At 40.8% G+C, this 19,950-nt stretch overlaps 4 protein-coding genes across 5 annotated transcripts; 2 read left to right on the top strand and 2 right to left on the bottom strand.

Annotated features, from left to right (window-relative positions):
- Nucleotides 1-358: 358 nt before the first annotated feature.
- On the top strand, nucleotides 359-4,016 carry LOC114451164 (protein c-ets-2-A-like). The gene is made up of 8 exons (XM_028429740.1): nucleotides 359-377; nucleotides 911-1,036; nucleotides 1,127-1,330; nucleotides 2,280-2,336; nucleotides 2,417-2,587; nucleotides 2,941-3,132; nucleotides 3,237-3,355; nucleotides 3,804-4,016. Exons 1-8 carry the CDS (start codon nucleotides 359-361, stop codon nucleotides 4,014-4,016), a joined length of 1,101 nt encoding a protein of 366 aa, XP_028285541.1.
- A 6,290-nt stretch (nucleotides 4,017-10,306) lies between these two features.
- On the bottom strand, nucleotides 10,307-12,282 carry LOC114450993 (bolA-like protein 2). Its single transcript, XM_028429488.1, has 4 exons — nucleotides 12,145-12,282; nucleotides 11,975-12,036; nucleotides 11,499-11,596; nucleotides 10,307-10,554 (listed from the first exon to the last, which is right to left on the bottom strand). The coding sequence occupies exons 2-4, from the start codon at nucleotides 12,032-12,034 to the stop codon at nucleotides 10,455-10,457; spliced, it is 258 nt and encodes an 85-aa protein (XP_028285289.1). The 5' UTR covers nucleotides 12,035-12,036; nucleotides 12,145-12,282; the 3' UTR covers nucleotides 10,307-10,454.
- A 348-nt stretch (nucleotides 12,283-12,630) lies between these two features.
- slx1b (SLX1 homolog B, structure-specific endonuclease subunit) lies at nucleotides 12,631-14,455 on the top strand. The gene is made up of 5 exons (XM_028429661.1): nucleotides 12,631-12,885; nucleotides 12,970-13,021; nucleotides 13,457-13,774; nucleotides 13,911-14,126; nucleotides 14,199-14,455. The coding sequence occupies exons 1-5, from the start codon at nucleotides 12,713-12,715 to the stop codon at nucleotides 14,226-14,228; spliced, it is 789 nt and encodes a 262-aa protein (XP_028285462.1). The 5' UTR covers nucleotides 12,631-12,712; the 3' UTR covers nucleotides 14,229-14,455.
- A 114-nt stretch (nucleotides 14,456-14,569) lies between these two features.
- On the bottom strand, nucleotides 14,570-19,836 carry LOC114451110 (uncharacterized). 2 transcript variants are annotated; one of them, XM_028429663.1, is made up of 7 exons: nucleotides 19,517-19,836; nucleotides 18,619-18,740; nucleotides 18,427-18,537; nucleotides 16,958-17,011; nucleotides 16,408-16,566; nucleotides 15,391-15,513; nucleotides 14,570-15,239 (listed from the first exon to the last, which is right to left on the bottom strand). In XM_028429663.1, the coding sequence occupies exons 1-7, from the start codon at nucleotides 19,521-19,523 to the stop codon at nucleotides 15,201-15,203; spliced, it is 615 nt and encodes a 204-aa protein (XP_028285464.1). In that variant the 5' UTR covers nucleotides 19,524-19,836; the 3' UTR covers nucleotides 14,570-15,200. The 2 variants fall into 2 exon arrangements, with proteins under 2 accessions (XP_028285464.1, XP_028285463.1); XM_028429662.1 differs by having other exon boundaries at nucleotides 18,619-18,743; nucleotides 19,517-19,829.
- Between the last annotated feature and the right edge of the window lie 114 nt (nucleotides 19,837-19,950).

The following is a 19,950-nucleotide window of genomic DNA, read 5'->3' as shown; positions in this document are numbered from 1 at the left end:
TGGTCTGCAGTGGTAAGTACCTATGAAAAGTGGTCCAAGAATGTTTAGTCCCAACACAACACGATGAGCAACTGTAGCTCAAATTGCTGACAAATTTCGTGCTGGTTCTGTGGGATGTACTAGGCCAACAAGTCACCCAACATTCTGGTTTTGTTTTTACACCCACCATGTTACTAAAAACCACTGTGTAACTGGTTTCATGTGAAAAATAAAACTCACTCACTCGGCTCCTCCTACATCATTATGATTGACAACTGTCTATCACAGCCTGTGTCCTCCCTCCCTCACACTGTGGTAATAAAGGCTCATTCCCCCCGGTGTGAGCTCCACCTGATCCCTCAAATACACACACACCAGGATGGACGGCAGCACCTACGGTAAGAACCGACCATCTGTATTTACTTTATAGTCAACATTAGTCTGAGTGTATTAGGAATCATATTATTTCATGTTTATATAAAACATATAAGCAGTGTGTATATGTTAATAGCACTGAAGTAGTAAATTGACATTTTTGTTTTAAGTCTTGTTTCAAGCTCATGTTTAAATATTGTTTAAAATATTAACATGATATAACCGCAGTTTAAAATGTGTCATTTATGACAAATGGTTAAGGAAGATTCTGAATGATATCATAATTTATAAATTTGTTTATACAGTGTGAGGGGGGGGGGGGGTGAAATTTGAGTATAATACACATATCTATGTCAGTTAATCAACAGAAAATTAATCTTTTTTATTCACTTTTTTTGTTTGTGTTGTTTGTGTTTGTGTTTTTTGTTTTTTTATTAACGTGTTTTGTTTTTTTCTTGATATTTGATCAGCTGATTAAACAGTAATTATTAATATAATAAGGTGTGATACTGGTTCGTGACGTCCCTAACATGTTAGGCTTGATGTTTTACTTCAGTCCCAGAGCTGGGTAACTTGGAGGTTCCTCCTCTCACCCCGACCAGTAAAGAGGTCCTCAGCCAGGCGGTAAAGGCCAGTTTTGCTGGTTTTGCCCAGGAGAGGATCAGCCGTCACTTTCCTCAGGGTATATTCACAACACACAAGATATTCATGAATCAAACTGTGATCATTTTTGTTAGAAAAAAGGTGGATTTATACATATATATTTGTCTAGATCCTACCTTGTGGTCTGAGTGGGAGGTGAACCACTGGCTGGACTGGTGCCAGGCTGAGTTTGGGCTCCAGTGTCTGGGCTTGGGCTTGAGAGGTCTGCAGGGCATTGAGCTGTGTGCTCTGGACCGAGAAGCTTTCCTAGACCTGACGTCTGACTGCACTGCAGGGGAGATCCTATGGGAGCACCTGGACACCATGAGGAGAGGTAACACTAAATATGTTTTGTTTGCTTTGTCTTATGGTTGATATTTGCTGATAACGTAAAAGATGAGATTGGCGATATCAAACATCAGCTTGATACCATTTATCACCAAGAGTGAACTGAAGACCCAGGAAAGATTTCTGAATGCAATCTAAAAAACACTCATGTGTTTGGCCCTGATCTCCAAGGTTGAGGGGAAGAAAGTGGCAAGGACCACAACCTGTACTAGAGAGAAACCTAAGCTGGGTGGATGTAGAGGACAGCAGATGGTAATGATGATGTGGTAGCAGCACTATCTCATGGAAGAGGAGGGTTAGCTCTTTGGGTTAGCTCTACAGCTTGTTACAAGGGGCAGGGTAAGGATGGAGGAGTGAGTTAGTGGTGAAGTGCTCTCTGAGCTATGTAAAGCCACACCCTATGCTACTTCTATGCCTATAATTTATTCTGCTGAGGGTAATCAGAGCAACCAGTGCCTAAAGAGAAGGATCCTTCAGATAACTTTTTATGTTAGCATCAACTGCAAGTTGTTTGGTGACCTGAGTAATATTTTCTGATAACATGTTAGTGCAACCTTCATGGTCTGTAAAGAACGCACTCGCTTTCAGAAGGATGCAGCCCTGAAATGGGACCCACATAATCTCAGAAGTCCCAAGAATGTAGACCTCAACATCCTCTTCTTCTAAGTTGCACTGGAAAAGAGCAATATATATTATATATACTGAAAGAAGGCATCAAAGTCAAGTTGTTGTAGGATTGGGTGGGTGACACCTCAGCAGCGCCTACTCTACTTTGGGCCAAGGGTTCTCCAGTCCGCCTCCAAACTGCATCAATATAGATGTTTCTCAGGAGAGGAGGGCATAGGGTAAGACAGGGCTTCCTGAACCTTAAGCTGGGAACTGACCCTCAGGACACAACATATTAAGTTAAATTATTTGCTCTGTGTATTCTCCAGAGAATGAACATGACTGCAGTTCTCCATTATCATACTGCCAGCTTCAAGTCCACAAAGGTAATGATGCAAAATTATGTTACTGCTAACTATCAATTAATATAACAAGCATTGTTATTGTTGTTGCCTGTTACCCTCAGATAACTACACACACTATGCTCTGGAGGATTCAGACAAACATAATTACCATGTTCAGTATCATGTATCAGAGTGCACTGACTTCTGCAGTCTGGACCAGGTGCAGCACCGCAGCTACTCTCTGGTCAAGTCTATGGATCCCTGCAAGAACATGGAAACAGGAGGGAATGGAGGTGAGAGCGTAATATTCATTATACTGTACATAAAATCAGGTATTAATAAATAAACATATTGGATCCACAGAAGAAAAATACACTAACATTTGCTTTGTATTTTTGCTTTGAGTTATTTTATAACTTAAATATATGCAGTGGCTGCCACATTTCAGGTGTTTCTGCAAGAAAACGCAAAATTCTAACCCAGCAGTTTTAATAGTTTATGAACTGATTGCATAATAAATCTTTTACTGTTTCCTAATCTGTAGCTTGATTTGCATTTGCATGCTCACCATCATCACCTGACAGATCTCGGGGGGGGGGGGGGGGGCTCATCCTGCCTATCCCTTGTTTCTCTCCTCCAGAAACAGACTCAGATATGGAGAATTCGCACAGTGAAGGCTTTCTGTCATGGGCCGCTCCGCTCCATGATATCGAGCCTGGCATGTCTGAAGATGCCTTCACTTTACCACAGCAGCACAGGAGCTTCAAAGAATACGTAGGCAACAAGACAGATCTGGGTAGAGCTGTGATACCAGCTGCCATACTTGCTGGTTACACAGGTGAGTGAATGAAGAAGAATTTTTGTTTTTTGTTTTTGCTATTCACATTGATGTATATTAGTTGCATGAATGTATGATTCTTTCCACTGTGTATGTGTAAGTAGGCAGTGGTCCCATTCAGCTGTGGCAGTTTCTATTGGAGCTTCTGACAGACCGCAGGTGTCAGTCATATATAAGCTGGACAGGAGACGGGTGGGAGTTCAAGCTAACGGACCCTGATGAGGTAAAGAATGCTGTGTTCACCTAACAAGATAGGTCAGTTTCAGCTAACAAGGAAGCAAATGTAAGCATACCTGTTTTAGAGTTGTAACTTTAAATCTATAGGTTAACATCTCAGTCTAAGCTAGACATGTCCCATGTCCTCCTGCATGGCAAACTGGAGGGGGTCGAGTGCAGGGGTGACCTTTGGCCCTTATGAGGCATATAGGCCACCATTTGGACAGACTCCACTGGGAGCTGCTGCCTTCGCCGGATGCAGTCCCTGAAGCCCTGCCATCATTTTGTCAGCTCTGAAGGACAGGGGTGTATGCATAGAGGGGATAATTGAAGCAGCATAAACAGGACATTTGCCACTATATCAAACCATGAAATGAATCATTATATTACTGCTACCAATGAAGAGCAGCAGGAGGTCTGTCTTTGTTTCCTACCTGATCTGGGTTTGTCTCCAGGTGGCTCTGCTGTGGGGTCGAAGGAAGAACAAGCCTAAGATGAACTACGAAAAGCTGAGTCGTGGTCTGCGCTACTACTACGACAAAAACATAATTCGCAAGACAGCCGGCAAACGCTATGTTTACCGCTTTGTCTGCAACCTGCAAGGCCTGCTGGGATATGAGCCAGGGGAGCTGCACGCCATGTTGGACATAAGCACCAAGACTTATTAAGAAACACTGGAAAATGGACAACACACAGTATGTGAGGTCAGAAGACCAGCTGTTACATTTAATAACTGGCAAATTTATTGCAAAGTTGTTCACTCTTGTGTTAATACATGCAGTTTGAAATACATTTGTTAAATACTGACTTATTTATTTAGTTACAAAACAGGAGTGAGATGTGGGTTTATTGTGACCAGTTTGGGGAGCAGTAGCCTAAGCAGGGGAACCCCATGTGACCATTTCTATGAAATGCTCCTCTCATAAAAAATGCTGGCCAGAATTATGTTTTGTTGTGAAATTAACTCTTTAGGTCATGTGAGCACCATTCACCACATATATATATTTACTTTCAAAAACAGCAAGGACACCATCACGATCTTTGCAGACACAAGATTTATTATGTGACATTATTAAACGCAGGACTCCAGATCTCAGTGTTTTCAATGAGAGCTACAGCCTTGGATGTTATAGAGCCATGAATTGTGTAAGTAGGAGAGGATGAGGCTGGATTATGGGCTGTACATAAAGACTTTGTAATGTCTGTTGGAATAAATAACCTTTTTAAGGTTATTTATCCAACATACCATCTTAACAACGTGGCCTTAAGAATCTGTATTTAATAAGAAATGCCTGAATGCTGATGTGATTTCATCCCTCAGAGAACAGAGGACAGAAACAGAGTGAGACTGTTCAGTGTGACAGGATTACTTCCACCACTTACCCTCCCAAGGCCTGCTAATGGAAGAGCAGGTATGGGGGAGAGTGTGTGCCTTTGTGTGTTAAAAGTGAGTTTGTTCACTGCAGCTGTGAACCTTGTCATATATATACCAGACAATGAGACCCCCATTGAGAGCTCTGAGTAACACAGCTGAATCACAGAACAGAGCTACTTATATCCATGAAACCTGGTTCTGTTTGGCTACAGTTTAAAGATCAAGCCACTGTTCATGCAGTCATGTTCAAAAATTAGTGAAATGTTGGTCCATTCTTCTTCACAACATAATTTCAGTTCAGGCTTATGGAAAATTCAGCTGGGTTAAGGTCTGGACTTTGACTAGAGCATTCAAAACCTTGATTCTCTTGTTTCTCAGTCATTCTGACTTAGAATTAGCTGCTGTGCTTTGAATAATTGTTCTGTTCTATGACCCAGCTTCCACCAAGCTTTAACTGTTGGACAGATGGTCTCACATTTGTCTCTAGAACACTCTGGTATACAGAGGAGTTCATGGTCCACTCAATGACTGCAAGGTGTCCAGGTCCTGTGTCTGTAAAACAAGTCCAAATCATCAGTCCTCCACCACTGTGCTTGACAGTGTGTATGAGTTGTTACTGCTGAAATGCTGTGTTTGGGTTTCAGCAGACATGGTGGTGATCATTAAGTCCAAACAACTCCAATTTGGTCTCATGTGTCCATAGGACATTGTTCCACAAGTGTTGTTCTTGTTAAGATGCAATTAAGTGAATGTAGGGTGAAAGAATTTATTCTGCACGGTGTTAACATGCCGTGTGTGTTCCTAACATTATTATTATTCATGTTTATATTTGTTTATCGCTTAATAATGGGATTTTCATAAGTGTTTATGTGTTAGGAAGTTTTATAGAAAATCAAAGTAATTCGAGGATACTGAATGTATTAAGAAGTAATTTCATAGTGTGTCATATAACTTTGTTTTGTTTTTGTTATGGTCATCCCTAGATCAGCCTAACAACCTATGAGATTTAAGGAATTGAAGTTTTACCTTATTTGGCAGTAAACACTAATGGTCTATTTACTGTATGAACCAGGGTCTGCAGGGGGATAGTAGATGCCCCTGTGGGCCGGCAGGCGGGAACGCCCATGGGGTATATCAATGTGTGAATTCCATGTCCAGTTGTTGTTGATGAGTTGTTCTTTGTTGTTCATGGTTGTTCTTGCCTTGTATCTCAACAACCCAGAGCTCTGCGACTCAGAATTTGCCTCATTGTTTAATAAATTATAATTTTGAGACCAGAATCTATCCGCTCCTTCCTTACAAACTAATTCAGGGGGTGATCAGAAGGAAACAAGGGGATTTTCACCCCGACATGAACCTCAGTCCTGCTTCCATGTGCTTTTTAGACAGAAGAGTCTTTCTCCTGGTAACCCTTCAAACAAACTGTACTTGTTCAGTCTTCTTCTAATTGTGCTGTCACATTAACACTGAGCATGCTCAGTGAGGTCTGTAAGCTCTGACATGTAGCTCTCGGTTTTTTTTTTTAATATTTCTCTGATCTTGGGGTGAATTTTCTGGGTTGTTCACTCCTGTGAAGATTGACAGCTGTCTTGAATGTTTCCACTTGAGATTAATCTTTCTCACTGTAGAATGTTGAACTCCAAACAGTTTGAAATGGTTTTTATAAATCTTTCAGATTGATGTGCAGCAACAGCTGCTTCTTCAACACCATTGTTTATGTTATGGCCGAGACAAAACACAGGTGAGAAAAATCAGGGAGGAGCTGGTAATCAGGTAAGGCGGGAAAACACAAGGAAGTAAAACTACAAGGAGTACACAGGGAGGACAGGACTACAAAATAAGACAGGAAGCACGAGGGAACACTGAGACACAGCACAGGGGAAAACAGGCAGGGAGGCACAGAGAGGGAGCAGACTAAAGGAAGATGAACATATGAGGAGGGAGAGGAGAAAGAGGAACAAGTAGGTTGGAGGGCAAGGAAGAGAAAGACTAAAGAAAGAGGACAGGAGGAAGGAAGAAAAGCAAGGGAACAGGAAGAGCAGAGCTGAGGACGAAAGGAGGGTGAGGAGAAGAAAGAAACACAGGAAGGAAGGAAGATACTAAATAATCTCAAAATAATAAACAACAGGATGGATAAACAATATGAATACAAAACAAGGATCAAAACACAGGATCATGACAATGTCAAGGCTTGGAGTAAAAAGAGGACACAGATGCAGAATGCGCGTCAGTACTCTAAACAGAGTTTTTATTAAAAAAAGCCAGGAGGGCAACAAGCCCAGAGTTCAAACTCAAAATCACACGAGACGTGGAAAAATAAAAAAAAAGACAAAACAAGATCTCTTGGGAGGAGTCCAGAAAAACAAAGCAAGGCAAGCCAAGGTAACCAGAAGATCGGGAGGTCAAGGCTGGTAACACGCACACACATTCCCAAAGGAGACGAGACAAACTGGGACCGAGTGCAGGGAGGACGCAGACTATATACACAGGGAGCAAGGTAGACAACTAGACACAGTTCAATCAGGAGAGACTAAATGTTTAGATGAGAAATTTATTGAAATACAATGAATGAATGAATGAAATGTGCTTTGGCGTTCTAGACCCCGATGCGATGACCGACATCTGAAGGGGGAAAGGACAGGAGATGAGGCCGCTTAGGCAGGAATCCCCCCGGGTCTAGACCTGGTGGTGGTGAAGGAACAGGAGAGCAGGGGATAAGAGGCCTTGCCCTGATGAGGAACTGGTGGAGCTTGGGGTGGAGGAGGGTTGCCGAAATCGATCTGAAAGACAGCTGGAGAGGAGACAGAGAAATTTTAAATGAATTGCTGAGCGGTGATTGGGCAGGAGAGGAACTGCTCGGCCGCTGATTGGTGGGGGAGTTGCTCTATATTAACCAGCTGATTAAGTGGGAGGCAGAGAAAGAGAAAGGGGCGAGGGAGAAGGCGGGACAACTGTGAGGAGGATCATGAGGGAGAGGCGGTTGGAAGAAGTGATGAAAGAGTGAAGATAGTCTTCCTGATTGAACTTGCGCTAAGAGCTTCATGTGTGACACATGAGGGAGGATCAGGTAATCACCGGGTGGAGGAGGGAGAACACAAGGAGGGGGAAGTCAAGACACCTGAAACGAGAGGAGAGTCAGTGATGCAGAACTAAACAGGAAATACCAAAATAAAACAGGAAATAACACAAGCACAAATAAACACAACCAATTTCAAAACAAAAGCTCTGGCTCAAACCTGAAACCCTGACAGACAATGTGTTTCTTTCACTTCTTGCCTTATTTTTATTGTGTGTATTAGTTTGTTCTACTTCCAGTCATTAATTGCCTCATTGTTTCCACCTGTGTCCAGGTACCTGGTGTGTTTAAGCCATGTGCTTTCTCTGTGTCTTTGTCTTCATGTGCATGTGTTTCCAGTTTTTTTTCATATAATGAAGCTCACATTTTAGTTTTGGTTTTAGTCATTTTAGTTTTGGTTAAGTTTTTCCTTTATTGTCCACATTTGGGTCCTATCTCCCCTACAAACACTTAGCTACACAGATTCTACAAAATTAGAGACACTTATCATAAACTCTTACGAACTCTTACTAACTTCATGAACTCTGATGACTTCATCTGTAATAAAATGAAACAATCAGTGGAACATAGCTCCGGGCATTTTGCTCAAGGCTCAATAAAGGTTGCATATCCTCCCCTCACATATTTTAATGCATGATATGAATCTCCTGCTGGATCAGGAATTAGAGGAGGATAAATCAATAAACAGGCTCTGCCCCATATCACAGATGTTAAATTAGAGCACTTGATTTCTCTGCAGGAGCTGACTATTCCAGCCACCCACACACAGCATACTTCACATGCACTGAAGTGAAAAGCAGAGAGAGTGGATACATCAATTAGGTTCTATTAGTCCAGCCACCACCAGCTGATCTCTGAAAACACCCCCTGACAGACATCTGATTCTTCAGTCCACTGTGATTCATCTGGCTTCTAACGGTGGTCAGTGGAGGGAGATGTGTTATTAAAGGAGGACTGCTTGTACATCCATCTCCATCCATATTTAGATATGCAAACAACAGGTTAAGGTTGCCAAAGCAATCAGAGGACAGAATCACTCTCTCTGCTCTTTAAAAGTCATAAATGCAATTCAAATATATTCAAGGTGACAAACATGATCCAAACACTGTGATGCTCAGCTGAATGCTAATGTTACATGTAGGTACCAGAAAACATAAGGACAAATGATTGCCTCACTCTTTCACACATGAATGTTTGTATGATACAGTATGATGCTGGTGCAAATGTGATCTTTAAGGGGGATGGTTTGTCATATCAATATAATACTCTTTTTGCTATATTAAAACATAAAACATAAAACCCAAACACAGACAAAGAGGGCTAATTCAAACAGTTTATTATAGAACTCAGGTAAGAGCAGGAGCTAGTGGTGGAAATCCATGGACGAGAGGCAGAACACAGGAAGGGTTGAACAATATTGAAAACCATTTGAGCTAAAATCAATTAATTACATTTTGTATTTATTTTTTTCATTCATTTGATTATAAACTGCATATGCTCAACAATTAAAACTACCTTTAGGTACATAATATTAACACTGTTGGATTACACAAGGTATAACTTTGATGCTCTGTGCTAAAATGCTGTGTTTGCTATAACAGCAATAGCAATAATAAAGGAAGTCATAGACACGTTACCACAAGGCAATAAGTACTGGTGTTTATCTCCCCTTTACTTTGGGTGTTTTTGAATGTGACTGTATGGTGTGTGTTGTCCCTTCTCTTTATCTGGTTGGTTGGATAGCTGGAACCCATCATTCCATCCTCACACGTCCTGCCTCAGGCGCCTCCTTTTCTCTAAGGGTGACGGTCTATATCATTTAAACCTAAAGTTACTGAATAACTGAAATAATAAGGGTGTGGACCTTTGCAGAAGATGAGGTTTCCTTGTAGGGTTGTTGGACTTAAGCCTTGGAGATCTCTGAGATTAGTCTAGTCTCAATTAATTGTGGCAGCTTCAGAATAACAGGGACCACGGGGCTGACCCAGACCCCATTGGAGGGATTACATCTTCTGACTGGCATATGAGCAGGTGGGGGTCCCCCACATTGCTAGAGCATGCAGCAGGAAGCAGTACAGTAAATTTCATACTGTACATGAACACCAGCAGAGTACTTCTAGGAGAACCTGTCCACCTTATATTCAAAGCAGTGTACTAAAACTGGCCTCTCAGGCCCCCTTTCATTTTGGATTATCTTGAGAGCGCTCCCTAAATACATAGACATTCTCTGGACACACCCTCCTTACTCTACTTCTTCCAATCACTGGACCATGTAATAGTTAAAAATGGCACTACAGGGGAGCTGTAAGCATGGTAATTTAAGAAGATGCCTTCATTTCTAGGTATATTTAAGCATGTCTCTTTTTTATTTTATGTGTCCAACTGTGTGCCTAAGCCAAGAGCTGCTGAACGAAATTTCATTGTGTCTTGCATAGTGACAATAAAGATTCTTGATTCTGCGATGCTAAAACAGTCCTGGATCAGTACAGAAACTACAACAACAATAATTCAACCAACAAAGAACTTTTATTGTTAACAGAGTATGCAGTGGTTATTCAAGTAGAGCAGCACTCTGCTTTATACGTACAAGAAAAATATTAAGGCCTGTTTTTATGGTAGGAATTATAAACTGAATGGAATGTGATCCAACATGTGTCATTGTGACATCTGTTTCTCCCATTGTTCTGGTGTGAGGGTCTTCTGTTCAAAGGCATGAATCTCTTTCAGCTCCTCGGCCAGGCATGTATTAACCATCCTGCCAACACAGAGAGAGGAGCAAAATTTATGTCATGTTAAATTGGTTAATTAAACTTTGTGTTAAAGGAATGAATTAAATGAAGGCAGCTCAATACATTGTTGGTATTTATTCATTCATTCATTCAATCATTCATTCATATGCCAGTTTGCACAGTGGTTGCTACAAAGGCTAGCACCATGGCTAACAGGAGATTTCTTGATTCAGCACTGCTTGGCAATGAACCACTTAAGAGACAGAGAAAGCATGAAAGTGGAGGACCTTTCCCTGGTTGTTGACTCTAAAAAAATCATCACTACATCCAGTGGTGATACAAACCTCTCCTTTATGTTGCTTTTAGCTTCATTTTCAAAGTGGTCACTGCTCTGGCTAAATGCCTGATACTGTTGGACTCTTGCACCAACCAACCTCTGGTAGGACTAGATGCAACAAAACTGAACATGTTCAGCAGCTCCATTGGGTCCTGATCAAATACCAAACTGACTTAAAGATTCTGAAGCTCCCTCACCTTTATTGTCATCCTCATTATTTATATAGCCCTTTTTACAATCAGAATTATCTCGCTCCTCCATACCAATCTGCATTCCTGCACATTAATTGCTTTTAGCTGCTCTGCATCCTGCTTTGGAACACACTGCCACCTAACATATACAACACTGACTGCCACCTCACTTTTAAAACACATCTTTTTACACTGGCTGACTCAATCTGGTCACTTTGGGTTCTCTGTTTATGATGATTTCATATATTGTTTTTGTTTTTTTTTTGGTTGTAAAAGGCTCCAATAATACCCACTGGTATTGTGCATCCCAATAACATTGTCTCACCAATAATATTGTGCATTCCTAATTTAATGTCTAATTAATGTTTAATTAATTTAATGTCCCATCTTTACTACAAGGATCTATGTAAATATCCAATTTAGTTACTACCGTGTGTTGTACCTGTGTCTCTGTAGCAGTGCTTTGCCTTCAAACTGGGGTGACACCACCAGGACTTTGAAGCTGGCAGCACATCTGTTGGGTGATGTATCCTCCACATCCTGGAGAACACAAGGTCAATGGTTGAAACAGCCAGTCATGATGCTCAGTCCCTGATCATAGTCTTGTTTCCTGATCTATATTCATCCCCAGTTCCAACTATTTAACCAACAAGACCAGAGTCACATTGTCATATCATCTTAGAGATTACAATGACTTAGCTACTTGGTTATTGCCTTACCAAATTCCATTAAAAAGGCATCCCATTTATGGAAACCTTATTGGTCGATCATAGTTATTACATTGTTTTGTTCGTCTTGTAGGAGCAATGTACGACTGGTAAACTGAATTCCATATGTTTGTTTCGATTCAATACTCTACACATGCAGTACATAAAGCTATGAGACAATGTTGCAATGTTACAATAACTAACATCTTACCACGTGGACAGCCGCAAGCTCTTTAATAAGTTTTTCCTTTATATGATCCGCTGTTGCCATATCTGAAGGAAACATAGTAGTTACATTAATTGTTACAGTATGCTATAGCTAATACAGCTAATAGAGGCTGATACCTAAGGTTCTACATGGTTCTTTATGATTAATCTTACCGTATCCTCTGTGGTATCTGTAACACCGCAGCAGCTAGATTAATAATTGATTCAAAACGATTTATTACCAGATGCTGACTGCTGCTCGGTGTACTTTTTAATTTTAGTCACTGTGCTAACACAGCATGAGTGCCGGAATGGGCGTGGCGAAGAACTGTCCAATAAAACAACAGTAATAACATCCTGGCCAATCAGTTATCGCTTGTAGGCGGGACAAACTTTAAAAGTAACAAATTAGGAGTCCACACAGAAAAACGAACTAAATGTTCTAGATTTTAAAGTAGAATAAAATGTATTCCAAATTTCTCAGGCATATTTGTGGCTATAATAACTAAGTTGTCTATATAGATTTAATAGTTTTTTTCCGGAGAGGCCAAGAGACGGTTTTTGCAAACGTATTTCATCAGGCAGCTCTGTAGGCTACTAAAACGGACAGTGTTTACATGTAAACGTCTGTCTTTTTTTTTTTTTTTTACAAAGGCTACAGTAGCTAACCTTGCCAGGCTTGCTTATGCTATGTTTTCAGTTAGCCAACAAGTATTACTAAATTTATACAAATAATAATACGATGGTAGTAGAGGTAGAAAGCTTCTACGGTGTGTATATGCTGTATTGCATCAATCCTAAATTTAAAGGGCGTATTTACATCGGCTTCACTGTGAACCCGGAGCGGCGGATCGAACAGCACAACGCTGGACGACATAGAGGGGGAGCCAAGAGGACTAGTGGACGAGGACCATGGTACCACTTCGTCAGTCATTGTACTACATTATGGACACTATTTGAAGTCACATAATTATTTATAATGTCCCTTTGTTTGCTCAGGGAGATGGTGCTCATTATACACGGCTTCCCCTCTGATATTGCTGCACTGAGGGTAAGAATCTGTGAAATAGATTTCAAGTTGTTTTTTAATCACAAAAAGTGATCAAAATTATCACCATAAATAAGGGTTAACATTGGCTTTAAAACCTTTTTCTTTGAGTACATTTGTTTAATAGTTTTTACATGTAAGTGTTACACAGTTTATTCCAGAAATATATTTTAATAAATTTAAACGGAGAAATTAAATCGTTAAAGAGCCATAATTCCAATTTGAATCAAGAAGATGAATCCATTAGATGAGGAATTGATATCTGTCTGTCCTTTGTTGATAATTGATCAATAATGTTCTTTGGGACAATCTATTTTTGCCGTTTTCCCAATTTTATACAAATTTCAAGAAACATACATAATTACATTGTTTGTCCAGATGTTTGTGAGACCATGTGATCATGCTGACAGCTTAATAATAAGTGTTCTGGTGTGTTAGTTCGAGTGGGCGTGGCAGCACCCTCACTCCTCCAGGCGGCTGTCCCACGTCTCCCGGCGCTCCAAGAAAGAGTCTAACCTCCAGTTCCATTGGCGCGTTGTCTCCAACATGCTGCGGGTGGCACCGTGGAACAGACTGCCGCTGACAGCCCGCTGGCTCAAACAGGAATACAGAATGGACTTCGAACCTGGTCTGCAGCCCCCCCTGCACATCCCCATCGCTTTTGGAAGAGTGAGGGCAAAGAAGAAACAGGTGCTGCAGTCTGCGGGGGAAGAGGAGGAGACGTCCAGGTGTTATCTCTGCAAGAGGACTGTCAAGGTAGAGATCCTGAGCCTGATGGTGCTTCATTCATTGCATTTAGTTTTGAGTAGTTAAGCTGTTAATTAGTATAATACCTCAGTAAAACAGTGAATTGTTTGTAATAGAGGACTGGCATCTCTTTACTGCTCATCAGGTGTCAGAGAGGCTGACCTGTTTCCACCCCTCCTGTGGAATGAGTAGTCATGTCATCTGTCTCGCCAGATGTTTCCTAAAGTCTGAACCATCCCACCTCTTGCCAGTGGAGGGGGAGTGTCCGTCCTGCCGTCACTCGGTGCTGTGGGGAAACCTCATCCGCCACAAACATGGATGCTTTGGAGACCTGGAGGAGGTCACAGCTTCCGCCTCCCAGGTGGGTTACAGCCCTGCGATTCCTCATATGTTGAGCTGAGTGTAGTCTAACATGTCCTCTGATCCCTCACAGAGCCACTGGGCTGATGACCTGCAGGTATAAATATGTGAGGCCAGAAGCAGGCCACTACTGCTACTCAACCTGAACAGAAGCACGCATTAATTTAAATATCACGTAATTTATTTTAACATGATGAATTCTTTCTTTTCAGCGTTTATGAAATAACTGTTGATACATTATGATAAATAAAATATTTTGTACTGTACTGTTTCAGCCATTTTTATCAGTCAGAAAAGCGAATTGTTTTTTAGACATTAGAAACTTAAACAGTGCACATATTTCCCGCACATGTTGATAGATTTGTTGTAAAATAATATTTTTAGGTAAGATCCCAAACCTAATACCATTATGTAAAAAAATAGGGTCAGAATTGACTTTTATGATTAAAAATCAGAAAAACATATCATTTATTGATTGTTTAATATCCATAATTGTTAGTTACAATTGCCAACAAAACAAAGTATTACGGTATTGGTCATCAATAACATGAGCTAAAGAACGTGTTCATCAAAGCCTTCATTGTTAACAAGTGGTTCATTCACAGTAAAAGTTAAATCTATCATCATGTTTACAGTTGATTAGTTAGTATCAGGTATTATCCTCTATAATATTAATGTACTGGTGGATTTTCCATTAATGTTGTCATTACTTTCTATTACATCATCTGTTAAGGTTAAAAGTTTAAAATGTGTTTCTAGTAACAAACGCTGTATGATTAGTAAACATTAAATATTGCGTATACACACTTCCATATATATAGTAATAAAATATGACATGAAAGAATATAAGAAATGTTAAGCACTATACATTTTTTAAACTATTTTGGCCACAAGAGGGGGCAGCAGAATCTGCGAGCACAGTGACAGGTTTATGTACCATGGGTGGGTTTACAAATCAGTGTATGTAATACTAATACTCACATACACAGTTATTTGATCCACTGTTATAAAAATGATTAGTGCATCTTTAACTTCATAGCATGTGTTTGTGGCATCAGTCTTCTGTGCCGTCTCTTCACTGTGGGGCTGGGGGAGCTTGGACAGTAATCACAGGCTGAAATGGACACACAACAACAAAAACGGTAAGACAGAATAGTTGCCTGTTATTCAGTGCTCTTTAGCTGTTGTCATTCTTGTGTGTTTCCGTATGTGTATTCAGGATTGTGATGGTTAAGTTATGACTGAAATCGTTAGCTTCTACCCACCACTTTTGGTGCTGGTGCACAACAGTTGACCACCTTACAACAGTAGACAGCCAGAGTGACAGAGATGGCAAGCAGAGCAGTCTGGACGAGCACACCGCCGGCAAAGAAATGGGAGTGTATTTTCTAGAAGTGGGACAAGTAGCAGGTTTGGACTAAATTAAAGAACAGATGTCATGATCCTGCATTTTGTCTGCTGATTTAATCTTTAGTTCTTAGTATTTAGTATTTTTAGGGTTTCATGATGTGTGTTGATTGTTCCTTTGTTACAGGTTATTTTGTCACCTTTGTATTTTCTGTTTCCTGTTTTTATTTTGATAGGCCCTGTTCCCTCGTGCACACCTGGCGTGTTTTACTTCCTCCTGTGTCTCCCTCCTTGTCTCATTGTCTCCCCTGCACTTGTGTATTTAATCTTCATGTTTTCTTGCACTCCCTGACAGGTTGTCTTGTGTGTCACAGCCAAGCCTTCCGGCCAATTTTCTTTGTTCCCTGTGTTTTTGTATTTCGTGTCGGTTGATTACTTGTGTATGGCCCTTTCTGGATTTTCTTGGATAACGTCTTCTAGAAAACTCTACAAGTCCAGACGCCTTGCTTCAACCTTCTCTACGTATGATGACCTGGATGACTGAGAATCTTCATCAACATTTCTGGATTTAGCCTTAGCCTGCCCCCTTTGCACCTTTGCCAGTTGGACTGACCTTTGTGTTGCAACCTCTGCATTAAACCTGGTTTTGTGAATGGAAACTGTGCCTGTGACTGCCTGCGCTCACCTTCTATCTTGACAACAGCTTTTACCTGTCATTTCTCCACTCACACTTACCCTGATTTTGTTATTTTTCTTTGGTTATTTGGTTACTTCAACTGCTTTTATGTTACTTTTAGGTCACACAACTGCTTTTAGATGATAATCTTTAACTCTTACTTGAAATGAAATGTACAATTTTCCACTTTCACTCACACTTGAACTTTTTTATATACCAGTAAAACAACAACACTTACATTGGGACACACATTGCTTACCTCAATTTGATGGCAGATTTCTTCATAATTAGGGGTGGTGTTGTGATAGTAATATTCCCAGCAGTAAATGGGCATTTGTTCCATTTTAACCAGAGTGCAGACTATGTTAACAATAGAGGCGCCACATGCCACAATCTGCATTCCGAAGCAGGCCCTTAGCTGAGACAAAGAAAATACAGCGTTTGGTGACATTCACACAGAAATGAATAAAAAAGGGGACTTCATATATAGACCTTAAATAAAACTCAACTGCACCACTGAGTTTTAATTCTCTTACAGCAGTTCCTGTCAGCCATGTCTGTCTTTGTCCACAGTACTTAGTACAGGATTAGTTCCTGTTACAAGGTATTTTGCTCCTTCACCCCTGAATGAATTGGATATTCTTTGGGAGGTTGCTACTTGTGTGAACAGTGTACTCTTGAACAGGCTAGTTTGAGCATTCTGGGAAACTGTAGAAACACAAAGGTGCAGTATGGTGGGCTCTGTGGAAGAGGAACCACTCCTTTAGAAGTAAATATGTGTTAAGCTTGCAGTTTTTGTTATTACTCACTGTTGGCAGGTGGAGGGTCTCTGCTGCTATTGCCACACTCCCAGCTACTACAACCTGGAACAAGTAGAGAAATGTATTCATACCCCTTGAACTTTTTCACATTTTGTCGCCTTACAACCACAAACTTAAAGTTGGACCCAAATGCAGACATACTTAGAGGACAAGGTTCAACTGAAGATGAGCTTTAAATAAGCCATCAAAGGTCCCGGAACACAAAAATACAAGGTTAACAAACAGTCCCAAAACAACAGAAACAAACCAAATAAGGGCAGAGTAATCCAAACAAACCAAAAAAAAAGGCTGGAACGCTAGGACAGAAAACACAAAACAATCTAGCAAAGAGTGAGGGAAGGACCCACTTGAACGTGAAATCAGTGGCAGTTTGACACTTGTCTCTGAGTGGCTTAGAGCTGGAGAGACAGTCTCTTCACTCAAAGAACCAGGGTTATACCATAAACCCAAGCATTCTCCCCACTCCAGGGTATGTACAGGGTAACTCTTTAAGACATCCCACAAGGAGATAGAGCAGCCCATAGACCAGTGCACACCACAAAGGAACTATTTACAAATGTACAATTTATACAGGCTAACCAGGTCAAGGCAAACCAGATGCTAAGCCTGCCTGGAGAGTAGTTTGCCAATCTCGAGCAGCCCGCAAGACACAGGACTGGGCAGAGGGTCCTAAGGCAGCAGCAGAACATGCTGGGCGGAGACCGCATATGGATCCACACGGTGGCCTGCACAATACTAAGTGAAAACCGCCCACCTGAATTCTCCCCAGGAGAAAAGTGAGGAGAGTGAAAGGAGGAAAGGCATAAAGAAGCTGTTGGGGCCACCCCAGGGGTGGATTGTCTTTCATCTGGGAGAAGAACAGATAGCAATGTGTCAATTACCTGGAGGTAAACAGGTCTACGTCTGCTCTGCTAAACCATTGCCTCTCCCACTACATGGAGATGGAGCCTTCACTCACCAGTTCCTCAACAGAATATCCCTGTTTTCTTACCCCTGTCACTTCCCTGTTTGATGTTGAATGGCTCCCTTTACTAGCACAAGCCTGAAGAGCTTGTGTGATACCACAACGATGGACCAGTGAGATGCCTGAGGGTACAGGCCCACACTCAGCAGGCACCTCTTAACAGGGCACATATGCATAAGGACAAGGGGGACTACTTGAACCATCGCTGCCATGAGACCTATGAGGCGAAGGCATAGCTCCCAGAAAACCAGAAAATAACCACCAAAATACAATCACAATGAAATCATTAAGAAACTAAGGATTTAATCAGAAAACAAGAACCACAGAACACAGGATCATGACAGCATCCTGATTTGTCTTTGTCATTAGTGGCCTCAACTGTAGTTATTAAAAACCTCTGATGTCCTGCTGTTCTGCTTTCAAACCTGTAACCCAGGTGCTATGTCAGAATTTTACTCTCTAGCATACCATGCAAGTTTTTCGTCATACTTACCAACAGAGATGAAATAAAGAATGTTATGTCAGATGACACAACACTCAATCCTTTAGCCAAAAACACTGCGCAAGAAATCATCTTAAACATACTCAGGCCAATCTGAGTGATCTGAAACATAAAGACCACGATTTAGGTCACACATTGACAGTTCAGCAGAGTGTTAAACAGAAGCACATTCACACAGCATACCCCCAAAGCTTTGGGTTCAGCTTCCAGGTACTTCTCTTTCCTGTAGACATTTCTCTGGAAAGTGACTGCAACCAGAGGGCTCTGAGCTGCTGGACTGAAACCTTCCTCCACAACTGCTGCATCTTCTGTAACCAGGTGTGTACATTTAGTAACAACATAATGTCAGTATCTATCGTTCTGTCAGGAGTTCTTTTGCTTATTGGAAATGATGAAATACTTAAATGAAGACACCTTTATTTAGATATATTTAAATAAATGATAAAAGGTGTTTATGTAATGTCACGTTTTTGTCTCTTTGTGTGACAGTAAACTTGTTTGTTTTAACAAAATATTGAGTGGGGGGGGGGGCACTTAGTATTAAACATGTTTTTTTAGTAAAAAAAGCCATATGATAAGAGCCACTAAAATCAGATTTTTTTTAAAATGTTTTTACAAACATAGCATAGTCAGTCATAACATAGCCCCATATGGGGTATTTAAAATTAACATATAGCAGCTAACATTATTAATGCAAATAATTTAAAAAACACATTTAAGATTAAGATTAAGAAAACCTTTATTTGTCCCACAATGGAGAAATCTTAAAACGTGTTTTTTTATTTTTAATTGCTGTATTTGTGAATTACAACACATTGTATAGAAATAATGGATGTTACAGCTTTATGTATTTATGTTTTGTTCCTTCTTACTAGTTGTTCCTTCTTCAGTCCACTGTTCTGACACAGCTAAAGTATATTTACGGGAAAGAACCCGCAGATCCGTGAGGCGGAACTCAGTTATCAAACAGAGGACCACATCTGGACCTCATCACTGAACAAACAGCACGGATCTCACGGACTGTGCTTTCTCTTTCAGCCACACACTCTTACTCTAAGCTTTCACTAATCGACTTTTTTACCTGCCATGATCACAGTATTTTGTCGTATCTTCACCAAGAATACTCTTCTTCTTTTAATCAGTCTTTGCGTGTAAATCTTGGAGTCTAAATCGGAAGTTTTGCAACAATTTGGTGGATGTGGGAGATCGAGTCCCGCCCCGCGACCCGCAGTGCAACATGACTCCTCTCAGGCACCGTATCACGGTCTACGTTTCCATTCCTTCTTCTTCTACGGTCTAGTCCCCGCCAAGCCGGTCCAAGCCGTCTAATCATTTTAAATGACCCACAGAAAGATCAGGAATAAAAAATGGGCCGTTATCTTAATTGCCATTTCTCGTTTTTTAATAATAAAACGAAAATCGGGTAACGAGTCAATGTATGTTTTCTGTTTTAAAATCGGAAAACGAAAAACGGGAAACGAGTCGATTTCCGTTTTTCGTTTTTCAACTTCAAAA

The sequence above is a fragment of the Parambassis ranga genome, chromosome 18, assembly GCF_900634625.1.
Source record: "Parambassis ranga chromosome 18, fParRan2.1, whole genome shotgun sequence".
NCBI classification, from domain to species: Eukaryota; Metazoa; Chordata; class Actinopteri; family Ambassidae; genus Parambassis; species Parambassis ranga.
Note: the sequence above shows the minus strand (reverse complement) of the source record. Positions and strands in the feature narration are given on the sequence as shown.

Coding starts and splice junctions, on each gene's coding strand:
- LOC114451164 (XM_028429740.1), top strand. Junction 1,331..2,279: donor CCTGGACACCATGAGGAGAG/GTAACACTAAAT, acceptor TGTATTCTCCAG/AGAATGAACATGACTGCAGT. Junction 3,133..3,236: donor CATACTTGCTGGTTACACAG/GTGAGTGAATGA, acceptor ATGTGTAAGTAG/GCAGTGGTCCCATTCAGCTG.
- LOC114450993 (XM_028429488.1), bottom strand. CDS start 12,034: ATGGCAACAGCGGATCATATAAAGGAAAAACTTATTAAAGAGCTTGCG. Junction 11,597..11,974: donor AGCTTGCGGCTGTCCACGTG/GTAAGATGTTAG, acceptor TGTGTTCTCCAG/GATGTGGAGGATACATCACC. Junction 10,555..11,498: donor GCACTGCTACAGAGACACAG/GTACAACACACG, acceptor CTGTGTTGGCAG/GATGGTTAATACATGCCTGG.
- slx1b (XM_028429661.1), top strand. CDS start 12,713: ATGGTAGTAGAGGTAGAAAGCTTCTACGGTGTGTATATGCTGTATTGC. Junction 13,775..13,910: donor TCTGCAAGAGGACTGTCAAG/GTAGAGATCCTG, acceptor ACTGCTCATCAG/GTGTCAGAGAGGCTGACCTG. Junction 14,127..14,198: donor TCACAGCTTCCGCCTCCCAG/GTGGGTTACAGC, acceptor GATCCCTCACAG/AGCCACTGGGCTGATGACCT.
- LOC114451110 (XM_028429662.1), bottom strand. Junction 16,567..16,957: donor AGACCCTCCACCTGCCAACA/GTGAGTAATAAC, acceptor TCTTTGTCTCAG/CTAAGGGCCTGCTTCGGAAT. Junction 15,240..15,390: donor GTGCACCAGCACCAAAAGTG/GTGGGTAGAAGC, acceptor TGTCCATTTCAG/CCTGTGATTACTGTCCAAGC.